The sequence below is a fragment of the Mesocricetus auratus genome, unplaced genomic scaffold (assembly GCF_017639785.1).
Source record: "Mesocricetus auratus isolate SY011 unplaced genomic scaffold, BCM_Maur_2.0 Super-Scaffold_100006, whole genome shotgun sequence".
Taxonomy (NCBI): Eukaryota; Metazoa; Chordata; class Mammalia; order Rodentia; family Cricetidae; genus Mesocricetus; species Mesocricetus auratus.
In genome coordinates this window covers 46495837-46512007 of record NW_024429190.1, presented here as the reverse complement: position 1 = coordinate 46512007, position 16171 = coordinate 46495837, and the positions used below count along the sequence as shown (strand labels likewise).

At 41.7% G+C, this 16171-nt stretch overlaps 1 protein-coding gene across 4 annotated transcripts in view; it reads left to right on the top strand.

Annotated features, from left to right (window-relative positions):
- Positions 1-16171, top strand: part of Atp8a1 (ATPase phospholipid transporting 8A1) — a 221849-nt gene that overhangs the window by 23732 nt on the left and 181946 nt on the right. For 2 of the 4 annotated variants that reach the window (XM_021229668.2, XM_021229666.2), the window contains exons 1-4: positions 10228-10667; positions 11852-11966; positions 13261-13360; positions 14426-14524. In XM_021229668.2, the coding sequence (XP_021085327.1) occupies positions 10583-10667; positions 11852-11966; positions 13261-13360; positions 14426-14524 (399 nt within the window). In that variant the 5' untranslated portion in view covers positions 10228-10582. Of the gene's footprint in view, positions 1-10227; positions 10668-11851; positions 11967-13260; positions 13361-14425; positions 14525-16171 lie in introns of those variants that run through there. The other 2 variants (XM_021229667.2, XM_040747152.1) reach the window with 2 other exon arrangements.

Below are 16171 nucleotides of genomic sequence, written 5' to 3'. Positions count from 1 at the left end.
AGAGGAACAGGGGTTGTAAAGTTCTGCTTTTGTCGTCTGTTAACTTTGCACATCTATTTTGAGCAGTGGGGCTGTCTCATCTTGCATCCCAAATGAAAGGGGAAGCCATTTTGGTGACCTCTTAACATTTTTAAAAATACATTTGCTCATTCTGGGGTGCCTGGGTACACTCTTAAGCATAGAAGTCTGTGTCCCGCCTTTTTGGGTCTCCTTTAACTTGTTCTAGGACTTCCTGTCCAACAACAGTGGAATCCGAATGCTCCTCCATTTTCTTCTCTCTTCTGAGACCCTCACAGTGAGTCGGCGTGTTGCCATAGCCAATCAGGCTTCTCCCCTTTCAGAGTCTTGGGGGTAACTTGAAATGTGTCCTGTCAGAAGTGTGGAAGATGTGTCTGACTTGGCCTGACATTCCCCTTTGATTGTCAAAGCTCCTTGTCCCTTTGTGTCTGTCAGTGTATCCTTCCTGCTTTACCATTTTCCGTCAAGTAGCATCCAGTCCATAGGCACAGCTCCGTTGGCATCTTTCTTCCAAGACCTTAGAGTCTGAGGCTTAGGCAAACTGCCAGTGCTTTTAGCTGATTGCGACTTCCAGGATGTCTGAAGGATGTCTCGCTGTGGAAACTCCCTTGGTGCTAGTCAGTCTGCTTGGTAGCATGTTGTTCATGCTTTTCTCTCAGACCAAGAGGTCTATGAGGTGTTTCCAGGGAGAGGTCATTGAATCCCTCTCTATCTTCATAGTATTTTGTGCGTTTCCAGGTGAGCATGATGTTAGCATTAGTAAATGCTTTATTGCCACTTCTAATAACTTGACCTGCCCAAAGTGATTCTTTTTCTAGGATGATCCCCAAGTCTGGCTGCTACGGAGACTGAGCATTTAGTCTGTGTGAGGCCCAACACTAGGCACCAATCTGCATGGAGTTCTTCTTAGGGATTGTGTTTTGTTCTGAATGTTGGGATTTTTTCCTTAGTATTTTCTGCTTAAGTTTCGTAGTACTACTTTTAGAGCTTGCTACAGCTCAGCGTGACTTCAGGAAGCATTCATCCATTATTTTCCTTCTGTTTTAGACAAACGACGTTGATGTGTTTTCACACTTGTCTATTTTTAGCTTTGTTCCCACAGAGGCCTTAAAGAAAACTACTGTTTACTATGTATGGAAAAAGCAGTTCCTTATAAGAAAGTATATACTACTGGCTATAATCATAGAGGTAAGATTACAAACATGTGAGAATTTCTGGATACCTTATATCAAAGTAGAAAATTTAGTAAACATTTAGTGTATATACAGGACTGCTTTGTAGAGTAGTTTATGTATATTAATGCAACATAGCTAATTAATACTCAAGTGCACTTTTACTCCTGATCTAGCCTCGATGCCTAAGTTAGGGGCATCTATAAACCTGCTGTTCTCACCTGCATATACATAACGTGTGTGAGCACATGTGTGCACATTACTCAGTAGGGTGTCGTAGATTTATCAGACTTTTACATGAGAGGCACATTCCTCGTATGTAAACTTTCCTGTGTGATGCTTCAAATAAGAATGGTAAAGGCTATGTTCTGATTTATAAATGAAATTCATCAGGGCTATGAAGGCCATGGAGGCCCTTCATTGGAAAAACTGTGTGAGAATTGGAATTGCAGGAAGAGATGGAGTCATGCTCGGTTGTTGGATGGATGGATGGATGAGTGAATGAGTAGTGAGTGAGAGTGCATGTGTCCACTAGTATTAGTGTTTTAGCTCTAAGGCAGACTTCATTTGTTCCCTTATGGCTCTCTCACTATGAGAGAGGTAAGGCTTTCTTATTTCTATCATTTTGAGAAGAACTCTTTTAAAAAGTGAACCTATTTGTACTATGAGATATCTACTTTGAAGCAAGTAGCCAGGCTTTATCTTGTGGCATTAGGTGTCTCTTTGTTACACCTTTTTATTTCTAATAACTTAGAGAGGTTTAAAGGTAATGGGTTAGGGTCACAGCTGCTTGAACAAGGAGGCCGAGAGGGGAAGCTAGGGCTGTGGAAAGCTTTCCAGCTCTTGCAAGTGTCCTTTTGGGTAGCATCTCACAGTGTTCCAGAATGTGCTGGATGAAGAACTCAATGAGAGGCAGCAGTTGATCTGACCCAGCAAGTAGAGCCTGTTTGGGAGGTTCCTGAAGCTTAATGGGCTTGTGAGGAGCGCAGGTGCACCTGAGTCCAGGCAGAAATGCCACTCCTGGTTGCAAGCCAAGGACGGGACTCAGCGTCTGGTAGAAGCTTGGCCGGGTACAGGGAGGGGGGGAGGGAGCACTTTTGTTCCATAGGCAGAAGCTTGAGTACGTCCGATAAGCAGGTGCAGTTGCTCCTGGACACGAAAGAAAAGCTTTGCAGACAGGCCAGGCAAGAGCCCAGGGTTCTTGAATAGTGAACCATCACTTCCACGTACCACAGAGGTAGTCCTGCGCTCAGCATTTATGTCCAAATGACAGTTAAGTTAAATGCAGTACAGGAAGGTGATGGGAGTGGTGCCCCCAATACTTCTGTGGGTGTCTCTCCAAAGGGGAGAGAGAGAGAGAGAGAGAGAGAGAGAGAGAGAGAGAGAGAGAGAGAGAGAGAGAGAGAGAGAGAGAGAGAGACTTTTCCAGGAAAAGCAGACACTGAACCTGAGACAGCAGCCGCTGTCCGCAGTGCAGAGCCTGAGCCGTGCACGGCCCAGTGGTGAATGCAACTGGAATCTTCTTTCCCCCAGCTATGCAGCCCTGGTCTGGAGACCTGAGGTGTACCACTGACGGGCTTCTGTTTGCCTTCCATACTTGGGCAGGTGCTTCTATTCCTTAGTGCCTCACTTTAAAGTATAGTATGAGAACCCAAGATGCCAAGTGCGCAACTCATCATCCCAGAGTTAACGCTTGCCTTCTGCTCTCCTTCTCTGACCGGCTCCTGCACTCCCAAGAGAGCGTTTGAAATGTCCCTTCACTAGGGCAATGCAGGATACAAGGTTTCAAATCTGCTCTGTAGCTGCAGTGACTGCCTCTGTATGTGTAGAGGATGAAAACATCTAAATTGTTCCTCCTCAGTTTTCTTTTTTTCTTTGAAACGAAAGCCACTATGGAGAAAAGATTTAACAATTATTTAGTAATTATTTGCTCAAAGAACAAAATATATATGCACACGTATATAGCCATTGAGAAGGGCAGTGGACAGTGTTCTTAGTTCCTCCTAAGTAGCACCTAGCTTTAATTGCACCTCTAAAGTCACCAGCTAGTTTTCCAGTTCATATTCTTTTATTAGCTTCTGACTGTTGCAAGCGCAACTGTTTATTTAATGACCTCAATCTAGGTCAAGAATCTTGAGCAAACAATATGGCCTCTTTAAGGTCTGATGTTGGAAATCATTGAGTAAAAGGTAATTGGACTATGCTTAGAATGTTTAGGAGCTAATACAATAGACATTCTCAGGCCAGTTGCGGTCTGCTTCTAGTTGAAGTTAAGTTGAATCTGCACAATTATAATGTGAGGCAACAGAAAAATTTTGTACCTTGTACTCCTACCTACTCACCCCTGCATTTCATTGCATAACCCCTACACAGATGGGAGTTTGGAGGAAAACCTACTTATTTAATATCAACTTACATAATTGTATGAAAAAATAATTATTTTGCTGCCAACATTGGTTCACACTGGGTATAACCCGAATTAATTGTTTTCCCTTCTACTTACGTCATTACCATTTTTTTCTATATCAAATATTTTGAAAGAGAACTTACCTTTTATAATCTCTTGGGAGACTAGACTGCAGGAACAGTTTGAGTGATGAATACAGTCTATATTATGATACAATATCATCCTGATGGTAATGGTTTATGGATGAGGCCTTGACAATCAATTGCTTCATTTAGTGTTGTACAGAGATACCCCGAGCAGATTCTGAACACAGATATGACCAAAAGGCTCCCCGTCCCACAATCTACTTTTCTGATTTCATAACAGATAAGAATGGCTAGAATATTTCCCTGTATTTGAAGAATCAGGCATTGCCCCAAGTGTCTCACAATTTCATCATCTCATGCAATCCCCACAAACCTTGTAAGAGAGTAGAATTGTGGTCAGTATTTTTATTCCACTTGGCCTATCCAGAGTACTTTAAGGTAAACATATAATTATAGTAAAAGATTAGAGAGACAATATTTACTTTTTGACTCCTACTTTTCTTTCAGATCTCAAGCTTTTGCTTGGCATAACATCAGGTGGCAGGTTGTCTGACCCTGTACAGTGAGGTAAAGATGATGAGAGACATAGGCGACAAGGCCTATTTCTGTGTTCTTTTCCCTTCAGTTGTCACAAGCTGAACCCATTGTCCTTCACATGTGTTATCACATGGTCTCCCAATAGGCTTTCTCCTTGGATTCCTGCTGCATTAAGAACATAAATTCAAGTTGCTCATTGTTTCTCCGGGTCTGGTCCTACCTCTCTTTTTGATTCAGGTTCAGGATTCAATATGGTTCTCTTGCCCATTTCTCCCTCGTCCTCATTCCTGTCCCCCCACTGATTGGTTGAGTCAATGTTATCCCTTATCTTTTCTTACTGTCGCTATGACCTCAATTTAGCTTCTCTCAAGAGGCCTTCTCAGACCTGTATGAAGCATCACCCATCCTGGGCAAAGCACTGATGTCTGCAAAAACTGTAACCACAGCAAGAATAGGGAACTTTAATGGGCTTTCACTACCTGCTAGCCATTTCCTTCATCTCCCTTACAAGGACCTGTAATTATCTTCCTCTACTCTAGAGAATAAACTCCGAAGCGGGAATCTTATCTTCTGCTGTTTCTATAATGGTTTTTAAAATGCCTTCCCATAGACATTAAGTATGTTGACCTAGCAAATGATGGGATTAAGTTTTGTTGATTGGATTGTGGTATTTGTGATGAGGATTGAACCTTTCTACATGGATAACCTTTGAGCCTTTGTGTCCTTGGTTGTTTTATGCTTTGTGGCATGAAAGCACATTCTGCGTCTGGGCAGAGGGAGGAGGAAAGTTAAGGTCTACCGACTTGGTAACCCAGCAGTGACTGCTCAGAAGATTCCAGGTGGCTGCTGGTAAAAGCTAATGGCTGCTGCATTGTGTCTTCAAATACAGAGATTTGGCAAGAGTCATAAGTCAGCATTGACTGCAGGTTAGGTCAGCTGGTTTTGTAAAGCATGCCCATAAAGGCTTGCTCCTTTAATTTCCTTGTTCTTATAAACGCACATGCTGTTGACTTTCTACTCTTACCCAGGAGACATTGACTTCTGAGTGCTACAGTTTATCAGTCCTGCTTCCTCGTTTAACAAGAATAAGACACAACCAGGGAGGCATTGTGCAGTGATGTATGGAATCAGTAGAGGAACCAGGACTGGCCCCACAGCCTGGGCAGGGGTTTAGTCATAGGCACCACTGAGAAAGGGGAGTGGGTGTTCACTTCACAAGGGCAACTAAGATGCTGTCACACCTCCAGCCTTCATTTGTTCATAACAGGAATTATTGCTGAAGGGGTGAAATGGTTGCCTTCAGCATGTTACTTTTATATTCTTGTATGCAAATGCCAAGCAGTGTCTCGTTAGTGACGAGTATTAGGTGACTATTTATTTCCCTCTGCTGCTATTTTAGGTTCTTCAGAACTTTGTACACACCCTTTGGTCATAGTGTAACTAAAAATAAAGACCGTGACCTGGTAAATCTTTGATTTTATGTTTGCTTAGGGCATTCTAAGTAATTTTATCATTAGTTGAAATGATGATATCAGAAAACAAAACTGTCTCCACTGAGATTAGATATAAATCAAGTAGGGTATTACTAAATTTATATCTTCAGTATAGCTAGAATTCTGAATTACGGAATCACTATACTATACTCCTTATCATTAAAAAAAGGTGTATTAGTCAGCTTTCTGTTGCTAGAACAAAATATGTGAGATAATGAACTTATAAGGAATAAAGTTATTTGTGCTTGTGTTTCATATTTTCAGCCCAGGTTGGACCCATCACTTTGGGCCTGCAGCAATGCAGCATATTTTGGCATGGAGTTCATGGTCAAAGAAATGCTGTTAGATTTGCCAAGTAATACTATCAGGAATCCATACCTTGTGACAGGTAGAGAGTGAAGAGACAAAAGGAAGAGGAGGAGGAGCAGGGAGGAGGAGGAGGAGGCAGGGAAGGAGAAGGAGACAGCAAGGAGGAGGCAGAGAGAAAGGGAAAGAGAGGGAGTACAAGAGCAAGCCAGGTAGTGATGTCCCCTTCAGAGGTCTGTCCTTAATTACCTAGCTGTCTCCCCTTAGGCCTCAGGTCCTCCCTCCTAAGAACCACCTCCCAGTAGTGTCATAGGAAATAACCAAGCCTTTGACAGCAGGTTTTTAAGGGACATTTAAAATCTCAGCCACCACATTGTTCATTTCAGTGACAGCTGTACCTGAATTCTGGAAGACTATTTTGACTGATGACTTGGGGAAGTCACAAACCTTGCCAAGTACAGCGTTACATGAGGGGCTTTCTGGAGCTGCTACACGCTCTAGTCAAAGAAGACCACTGTTTGCCAGTTGGTGCTGTAGAAATTTTCCTTTAAGCAGATAGGTAGAGGAGTGCTTTCCAGGCCCCCCGCCCCTTACGGAGGAGGGAGGAAGAAGCAATTTGTTTTGAAGGTGTCCATGACCCAGTAATGGCTCTATATATTTACAGAGCATTAATTGGACTTAGGGTGAAGTGGAGGGGAATTACATTGGAAGAAATATAGAGATGAAATAAGAGATAGATATGAACGTATTTTATTATATACCTGTATGAAATTCTTCTTAAGAGTATATATTTCTAAAGACACAAATCATATCAGTAGTTGTCAAGTTTCTAGCTGAGATCCTAGGAACTGGGAATGAATGCCTGAGTGATTCTGGAAACTCCAAAATATGCTGAAGAAGTGTGCATCTATAGCCCCATGAGTCTGTTACACTGGTAGGCAAAGATAAAAATGATAGGTGCAAAATTAAATCCTTTTTGCAGCCAGAACTCACTGTTCAGTATGACATTGTGTGTGTGTGTGTGTGTGTGTGTGTGTGTGTGTGTGTGTCTGTGCTTTGTGTGTGTGTAGGAATAGGATACCTGAGGTAGTTCAAAACAATGATGGTATTGATAATGAGATTGGTTTCTAAGAATAAAGCGTTGCTCATTTAAAAGCATTGGAAAGTGACTATGCCCCTGGAGTTATTATTACCCTTCATCTATATGTTTGTATTTGATAGCCAAAATGGTACACTTTGGAGAACTTAGGAACTTGGGAAATAAGTATATGAGCATTCTCTCTCTCTCTCTCTCTCTCTCTCTCTCTCTCTCTCTCTCTCTCTCTCTCTCTCTCTCTCTCTCTCTCTCTCTCTCTCGTGTGTGTGTGTGTGTGTTTCTTTCTCTTCCTTGTTCCTCTTCCCCTCAACATATAACATAAACAAAGTCATTTTATAGGAACATATTGGTTCCTAGGCTTTGGTTTGAATTCTGTCAAAAGGTTAGATATCAGTTTGAATTTGGAGAAGGTGGTTGGTCAGAGTTACAGAGTTACACATTGGCAGCTCTATAGAGAAGTGGTAATGTATCATGGCACCATTGCCAGGGTCTTCAACGGACTGAAGAGTTTGGTCCTGTGAATGCATCTGACCTTTTGTGGAATTAAGTGCATTAGGTTATGTGAGCCCAATGCTGTTGGGTTCCTGTTTCATGCGGTCACCAGTGGGTGAACTACTTTGGTTCTTCTGAGACACATGACGACTCACTTGACTTTCCAGATAAGCCAACTTAGGAGAATCAGCTCAGCTGGGAGGTTTCCGTTAGTCTAGAAACAGTACCATAGGAAGCATGGTTCAGTGATTCTACACAGTTAAAATATACCAGCATTCTTTACCACCTGCCTGGAGTCTTAAGAATTTGTGAACTTTGTTGCCTTTCTAAGAGGCAAGTGACTCTATGGGATATGTTGTTGGATCAACTTTCTTCTGCTGGGACATTAATTCCTCTAGTTCCTACGACATTGTCTCCCATCCAAAACTGATTAACAATTTTGGATTTATGTGTCTTAAACGTTTGGGGAGCTTGCATCCTCTTGAGAAAGAGGTCTGTTCTCAGCATATTGCTGCTCTGGCTTTGCTCAACTGGGAACTCATCAGACAACTAAGGGCTTCTGTGGATCAAGTGGAATATTTAGGAAACTTTCCATGTAGCCAGGGGAGCAGAGGAGCTCACACTTGCTCTGCCAGGAAGGAGTTACCACTCTGAGACACTGTGACAGCCTCCCCTTCTCAGGGACCCAGCATCTGAATTCGCCCCTACTCACTCTTCAAGCACCATCGATTATTTGTATCATGTATTTAGTGAATATCAAGTATTTTATAAGTACCTTGTATACAGACTCTGTCATATTATACCAATTTTTCCTGGAGATGGACACACAACATTTCTGGTTTGTAAATTAGGATACTAATGAGAATAACCGCCTAATATGTTTATTGTTTGCCTTGACATTTACCAGCTATAGGTTCAAAGAGATTTTGGTTTCCAAGTTCCATCCAGAGCTTCTCGGTACTAACCCGGAGAAGAGAGGTCACAGAGGAGTTCTCAGGACAGTAAATCAATGCTTTAGGGTCAATTTCCATTGACTGCATGAGTGCTGTGTGCTCTCTGTGCAATTTTATAGTAGGAAAAACTGCCAAGAATGCTAGAGAGTGTGATAACGATGCATTTCCCTCTCCTAGCCAGTTTCGCCAGCGTGACTTCATAACAAAGGTGGCTTGAGAGGGCCTGGCTGACCAGGACAACTAAGTGAGAACCCATCCTAAAACAATGGCTTCACAAACTTCTTCCTGTTTCCGGTAAAGATGGCCGAGCTCTCAGGAATCTGTAGGAGTCTGGACAGGTAGATTAAGAACTGCTAGTAAGTTTAAGGCTTAGTGAAAATATCAAGCAAGCCCCCTGGGTTACCAAACCACTCCTAAGGGACATCCATTCTCTTCTTAAAACAGAGATGGAACTGTGTGGCAAAAGGAATGCCCTCTGAATTTTGACCTCTCTAGGGTGGAGACAGAGGAAATTTCCCTCTTGGATTGCTCTTACTACCACTATACACTAAGAGCTGAGCAGGAATACCTGACCCCCACCCCCTCTTTATGAGGTCTTCATGACTGATGATCCTGGGGTCCAGGAGATGAGGCAGGAGGATCAGAAGCTGAAGGTCATCCTCTGAGAAACACCAGGTTCAAGGCCAGATGACATGAGGCCCTGTCTTAAAACAACACAAACATCTGTTTAAAAACTAGCTTGTGGGGTGTACATTGAACAGCTATCAAATTGCATGAAGGGAATATGTTTTCACCCTAACCCAGTCTAAGGATGAGGTCAAATTCATGACCCACTGGCCTCGATTTGGTTCAAATAAGAGGAGTTCCTTGTCTTTTAGAGAGTTCTTTGTCTAATCTTCCTTGAGCCTGTGCTAATCCATTAGGATTTTTTTAATTACTCAGATTCTCATGTAAGAACAAAAAGAAAAAAGAGATTCCAATCCCTTTGACCCAGGAAGGTAGTGTAGGAATTCTTAAATACAAATTAACATGAAAGGTCAGCATATGCTATCCTGCTCACCCTAGTAACATTTGAGACCTTATTCCAAACCTCTCAGGAGGACTGATCCATTACTCCTTGGATAAAATTACCAAAGGGCTAGGCTCTCAAAAATGCAATACTCTAAAGTCCCATCTAAAGATATTACTCAGGTGACATGGGGTGTCTTCCTCAGTCAGTCTTTACCTTATTAGATATGGAGGCAGGGTCTCCCATTTGATCTCAAAGCTTGACAATTCAGCCTGTCTAGCTTGTTAGCTGACTCTTGGAATCGCCTATCTCTACCTCCCTCATGCTGGGATTATGGGTGCATTACCATGCGTGCTCTGCATTTATTTAATTTCTGGAGATATAAACTCAGGTCTTCACCCTTGCACAGCAAGTGCTTTACCAAATGATCCACGCCCCAATCCCTATGTGAAATTAGGATAATTCAAAAGTAGAGGGTGAAGTTTGTCTTGCATCTAAAATATGATGTAGTAACATGCCGTGACTGTGGGCAAAACTGGCCTCTTTAGAGCTGAAAAATGGGAATGATTGAACCTAGAAGGGAGCCGTGACCTTCAGGACAATGCGGATAAATTGTAACTCTGATCCTGGAAAGCTTAGTGGCTCCCTGCCAAGCAGAGACTAGACTTCAGACTGCTTTCTCAGACTTGAGCTGGCCTAAGTGCTTCCTCAGCATGACAGCCAGTCCACCCCTTCCCTGCCTGCACTTCCGGCCCCAGTAGGGGCTGCTTCCCTGATCCACTTCTTAGCATCTCCCTGAGTCTCCTACCGTATCTGTGCTCCACAGGCAAGCTTGTCTGTGTCATTTGTCTGTCACCACGTCTTGGTTATCAGTATCTTTATCAGTGGGTGGAGAAGTTTTCTTTTGCCCTCCACATGGGGCAGTGGAGACAACCACTTCTTTGTCCTTTGGGGTATATTTATTGGGCAAACATTTGTTGAGTAGCTGTTGTTTGTTGACCTGTGTGGAGAAGATGAGTGACACACCAAATACCCCAGACAGCTCCTCTTCTGGTAGGGGGAGACTGACTCATAACCAGAGAGCCAGAAAACGTCCTGGTAAGTGTGCTGTGGGGGAGGAGTTGGCCCTTGGGGCTATGGACCCAGAGAAGCTCCTCTGCCTTCCACAAAGCTGAAGAACACTTCAGAAGGCCACATGTCAGCAGGTTTCATGGGAAGAGTTGGCACTGAAAGGTGGAAAATGAAGACAAATGGATTTTTTTAGAAAGTGTTGGTGTCCCTTCACTGCAGAGGAGAAAGGGTTTAACTTAATTCAATCCTGTTTGTTTGTTTGTTTGTTTGTTTGACTCTTTTTGTTATGGTGCCAGGGATCCGACTCAAGGTCTTGGCAATAGCCCGCATCACCTCCTCCTTTTTTTCACTAAGAAATAACAATGAGCCCTTAAAACATGTTCCTGTTCTGTCAGCTCTGGGACCTGTTTGTTTGTTTGTTTTTTGTGGTTTTGTCAGTCTTGCAGCTAGGAGTGCCTCAGGAGACATTGATTGCACCGTTGCGGTGCCCGTGGGTAGCTTAACAGTTGTGTGAGGGGCTTGAGAATGAAGTTAGAGAGCTTGCTCCTAATTGGAGGATTAGATGAGTGCAGTTGGTTGGATCATTGAGGACTGCCTACTTAAACCTTAATATTAAACGTTTTTCGATTTCCATCCAAATAGAAATAAAAATATTCATTATGATGTTTAAATTTTAAAATGTATTTTAGATTACTATTTTTTAATTTTACCTAAACTGTCGCATAAACTGGTCCAAAATTACTGACTTTTGGGTATCTTTGTGTGAAATGGAAGAGACTAAGTCAGACATCTATATAGGAAAGATGAATAAATCTTATTGGTTTTGAAGTGTACCATTTTTACATAAATATTAAAATGGTACCCCTAGCAAAAATATTATATGAGTTTTACTTTTTGTTATAAAGGAACAGTGCTGGTAAGGGAAAGCATGCAGCCGTGTCAGATTTGACATTGTAGAATGGATTTGAAATATGGGTTTTGTCTAAATAAGGATAATAAAATAAAACATTTCTTTTTTTCCTTTTTGGTTTTTCAAGACAGGGTTTCTCTGTGTAGCCCTGCCTGTCCTGGAACTCACTTTGTAGACCAGGCTGGCCTTGAACTCAGAGATCTGCCTGCCTCTGCCTTCCCAATGCTGGGGTTAAAGGAATGCGCCACCACTGCCCAGCTATTGAAACATGTCTTGTCCACTAAGAAGATGTATCTTTCAGGTTACGAGAAGACAGATGATGTCTCAGAGAAGACCTCTCTGGCTGATCAGGAAGAAGTAAGAACCATATTCATCAACCAGCCTCAGCTGACAAAATTCTGCAACAATCACGTCAGGTAGGATGGGCTGGGAGAAGGTATGGGAGGACTGGATGGTAGAACAGGATGGGTGGGAAGAAAATGCCTAGCAAGTATGTAGCTCACATCTTTATTCCCAGCACCCTGGAGGCAGAGGCAGGTGGATCTCTGAGAGTTCATAGCCAGCCTGGTCTACAGAGTAAGTGCTAGGACAGTTATACGGAGAAAGAAACCCTGTTTCAAAGAGATTTGGTGGAGTGAGTTAGCAAGAACTCTCCATTCAGTTAGGATGGTCTGCTGTTCCACTGCCTTCTGTCCAGGAAAGAAATGCTGGCTATGACATGGCTTGTGGTAGAATGCCTTTGTCTAGCATTTATAAAGTTCTGGGTTCAATAACCAGTATATCAAGTGAAAAGAAAAGAAAAGGATAAAATCAAAAGCCCCTGATGTAGGGCGTAGCAGAAGGGACAGCAGCTATACTCCAGGAATTGTGAATAATCAAAGCTGCCCCTGGGCAGTTGTCATCTCTCTAAACCTGTTAATGTTGCAGTGTATTATTTTTGCATGCCAAGTTTTAACAGCTTAGGAATGATTCTTGCAATTCTATACCAAGAATTTTTGGAGGTTTGGTTTGTTTGTTTTAGCTAGAGTCTTAAAGTATAGGTTTGGATAGTTGTAATATAGCACGTGTGATACCATGCACTTTGAGAATGTCTTCCTTACTGTAAACCATAAGGTTTTAATTTCAACAGTCATGAAAAGATTCCACATAAGCAGTAGGTTCTAGGTAGCTTTGGACCACATGAATACCTCAAATACTGGTTTTCTTTCCGGGCAGACATACCATATTTAAGTTGTACCCTTTTGCAAATAATCTTTACAACATTGCAGATTCTCCAGTAGTATTTCTGTTAAAGAATATGACATAGGTCTTTAATCTTCCTTCTATTTTTTAGCAAGAGGAAGGAAGGCCTAGATGTTTCCAAGACCAACGGGTTCGTGTCTTACTGATTCTGGACATTGTGGAGTACCCACCACATTCCTAGCATGGCCATAGAGAGAGCACATAGGTAGTACAGCAGAAAAAGCTGTTTGCCTGGTTTTCTAGGAAGCTGTTTACACTCTCTGGTCCTACTAGAAGGCTCATGTTCTTCTGTTGATATGTTAGTTAGTTCGGTATCTTATCTAAAATTGCCTTTCTTTGCAAGTTGCTCCTAGTACTGTTCAGCATGATAACCGGCCAGAGAAGACAAATGAAAACATGGGTGCTAATTGTGGAGGCGCCAAGCTACATGTTTCTTTTTGTTTTTGTTTTTGTTTTTTTGCTTTCCAGTACTGCAAAATACAACGTGATCACATTCCTGCCGAGATTCCTCTACTCTCAGTTCAGAAGAGCAGCTAATTCATTCTTTCTCTTTATTGCCCTGCTCCAGGTAAAGTTCCATCTCCAAACGTCTGTTCAAAGCTAGTGGGCAGGAAGTGGGAAAGCCTCCACCAATACTCTGAGGCTTATAGAAAGGCAGAGGGATCAGCCAGCTAGAGTGCGTATGCCCTGCTGCTGGCGCTGCCGCATGCCCACAGTATCAGACGTCCTCTACCCTTCAGAGCCTTCGGCTTCATGCCTATTCAAATACTTGGTATGATCTATAAATTTGATGGCAAGAAGTGTTCATTCTAGGCATTGAAATGGGGAGAGACGTTTCCCCCAAAGTGTCCAGCTAGTTTTATTTTAGTGGAAGTATCAATATGGAATAGCTCACTATCAAAATCATTGCTTACAGAAACATTTAAGTTAGTTGTAATGAGTGTATTAAGAAAAGATATGCATTAAAAATAGTAAATGTTAGCTGGGCGGTGGTGGTGCACGCCTTTAATCCCAGCACTCGAGAGGCAGAGGCAGGCGGATCTCTGAATTGGAGACCAGGCTGGTCTACAAGAGCTAGTTCCAGGACAGCCACCAAAGTCACAGAGAAACACTGTCTCAAAAAACTGGAAAAAAATAGTAAATGTTTACTGTTAGCAAAAGGAGTTGAAAACGCAGCAAAGCATAAAGAAAAATGAAACCAGCTATTCCGGCACCAGAGGTAACTGTTGTTAAAATTAGGGTGTGTCCCTCTAGTCTTCCTTCTGGCTCCAAGCATTAGTTTTTGATTTAGATGAACAAAAAGGGACAATGAAATGAACATTGTTTTGTGACCTGATTTATTCATATTAGATGTGTAGAAGACATTTCTGCAGATATTTATTGCATTTCTAAGCCATCATTTGATGGTGATGTGTCTTATGTGCTACTTTGTCTTTTTTTAATCTTATACTGTGTTAACTCTATGGACTGTATATTTCTAATCAATCACATTAACTTGTTGTGCAGATATTTGACCCAGTACTAGCAAAATCAGGGAGGAATGTTTGAGAAGACCCCATGACTTTGTTCTCTTAGGTTTTCTTATAAACGTTCTGATTCTCACTGAAGTTTTCTCGCCTTTTTTCTTATCCAGCAAATACCTGATGTGTCACCAACAGGTCGTTACACAACACTGGTTCCTCTCTTATTTATTTTAGCTGTGGCAGCTATCAAAGAGATAATAGAAGATATTGTAAGTATTTAATTTTTCGTGTATAACCTGGCTCAAATGTGTATTAATTTTATTTTCTTAAGCTACGTAATTTATAGTATAGGCCCTTTAAAATGCCTATTCAACTTAAAAACAAATAGAATTGCATTTCTTTTCCTGAAGTCATTTCTAATAGATTAATGTGGGTGCACGGACCAAGATTCATGGGACTAGGTTCAATATAGGTTACATATAATTTTATTCAGAGAGAAGTCACGTACATAAGAGGCAGACGACAGCCACAGGTTCCTGCTCCAAGGATCCACCCAGGCTGTTCTCCCTCACCAGACAGGAAGCCAGAGAGAGCCACCTGTGTGTGGATCCCAGACCTAAACCCGATCTCCGTCATGCCCGCACCTGTGACCACGCCCGTGCTACAGATGCGGGCGGGGTGGATATCTCACTACAGATTAATATCAAGGAATTCTTGGTACAGTGTTCTCTTAGGTTTATAATTTATTAATAAAAGAAATTAACTTAAATATAGTAATCGGCATGAAGATAAAATTGCATTTGAACAGTTTCTAACTAATTGAAATAATCTCCAAACTAAATATAAAGGAGGTTTTTATTGTACTTTTTATTTTTAAAGTTAAACATTGGGGTTTTTACCTTATTAGATGCCTTGATTTCTTCTCATTGTATTTTAGTATTCTGAATTTCCTCTCCATTTATCTTGTCTTATTGAAAGAAAGTAGCAGTGACTTTGCTATTTTTAAAACTCCTTGGTTGGAAAGAAGAAGTTGGTTTCCCTCGTACAATGAATGCCCCCAAGTAACTTTAGACCTTTTTTCTGTATTCTCTTTTAACTTTCTTATCTGAGGGAGCCAACATTGAGTTTAATATTGTGGGTTTTTGTTGATTCCAGTTGTTTTACAGTACTTCTCTGCACGTCTAAAAATGACCTCTTGAATGACCTCTTGCTGTGTTTTAAAAGAGTCAGATTTGGGTGAAGGAGGCTGAGGAAGTCTTTTTTTATGAATGCACAGTCCGAGATTTCACAAATAGTAATATTACTTCATTAGTATTATTAAAAAGAGAAAAAAATTAGAATCGGAGTGATTGGGCATTGCATTGGTGGCCTCAAGGCTCTAAGTAACAGTAGACACTGAGGCTATATAACTCTGTGTGTGTGTGTGTGTGTGTGTGTGTGTGTGTGTGTGTGTGTGTGTGTGTGTGTGTGTAAGACACCCTGGTCCTCTTGATTGTTGATATCTTGCTTGGGCCCACAAGCAGGAAAACTGAAGGAATTCTTTTTCCTTAGTTTGTTCCCTCTGACTTTTTTTCTTTAAATTATGTCTGGATTTGCCAACCCCTGGGGACTGGGCCTCACTATAATTTCTGCCTCTTTGTACTCTTTTCTTTCTTGGCTTAACCCGCTTTTTTTTGTGGAGCACACATAATTTGTTAGGCTTTGTGTTGTTGGTTTGAAGTTTGCTTGTTATTTTGTTTTTCACTCAAGAACTTCGGGGGTCCTCCATTTACAGCATGGAATCTGGACCTGGAGAGCCGGCTCTGTGTTTGAGGATATGTACTGCTCCCGTAGAGGACCTGGTTCCAAGCACAGTATCAGAAAACTCACAATTACATATGATTTAAGTTTCAGGGGATCTGATATCCTCTTCCAGC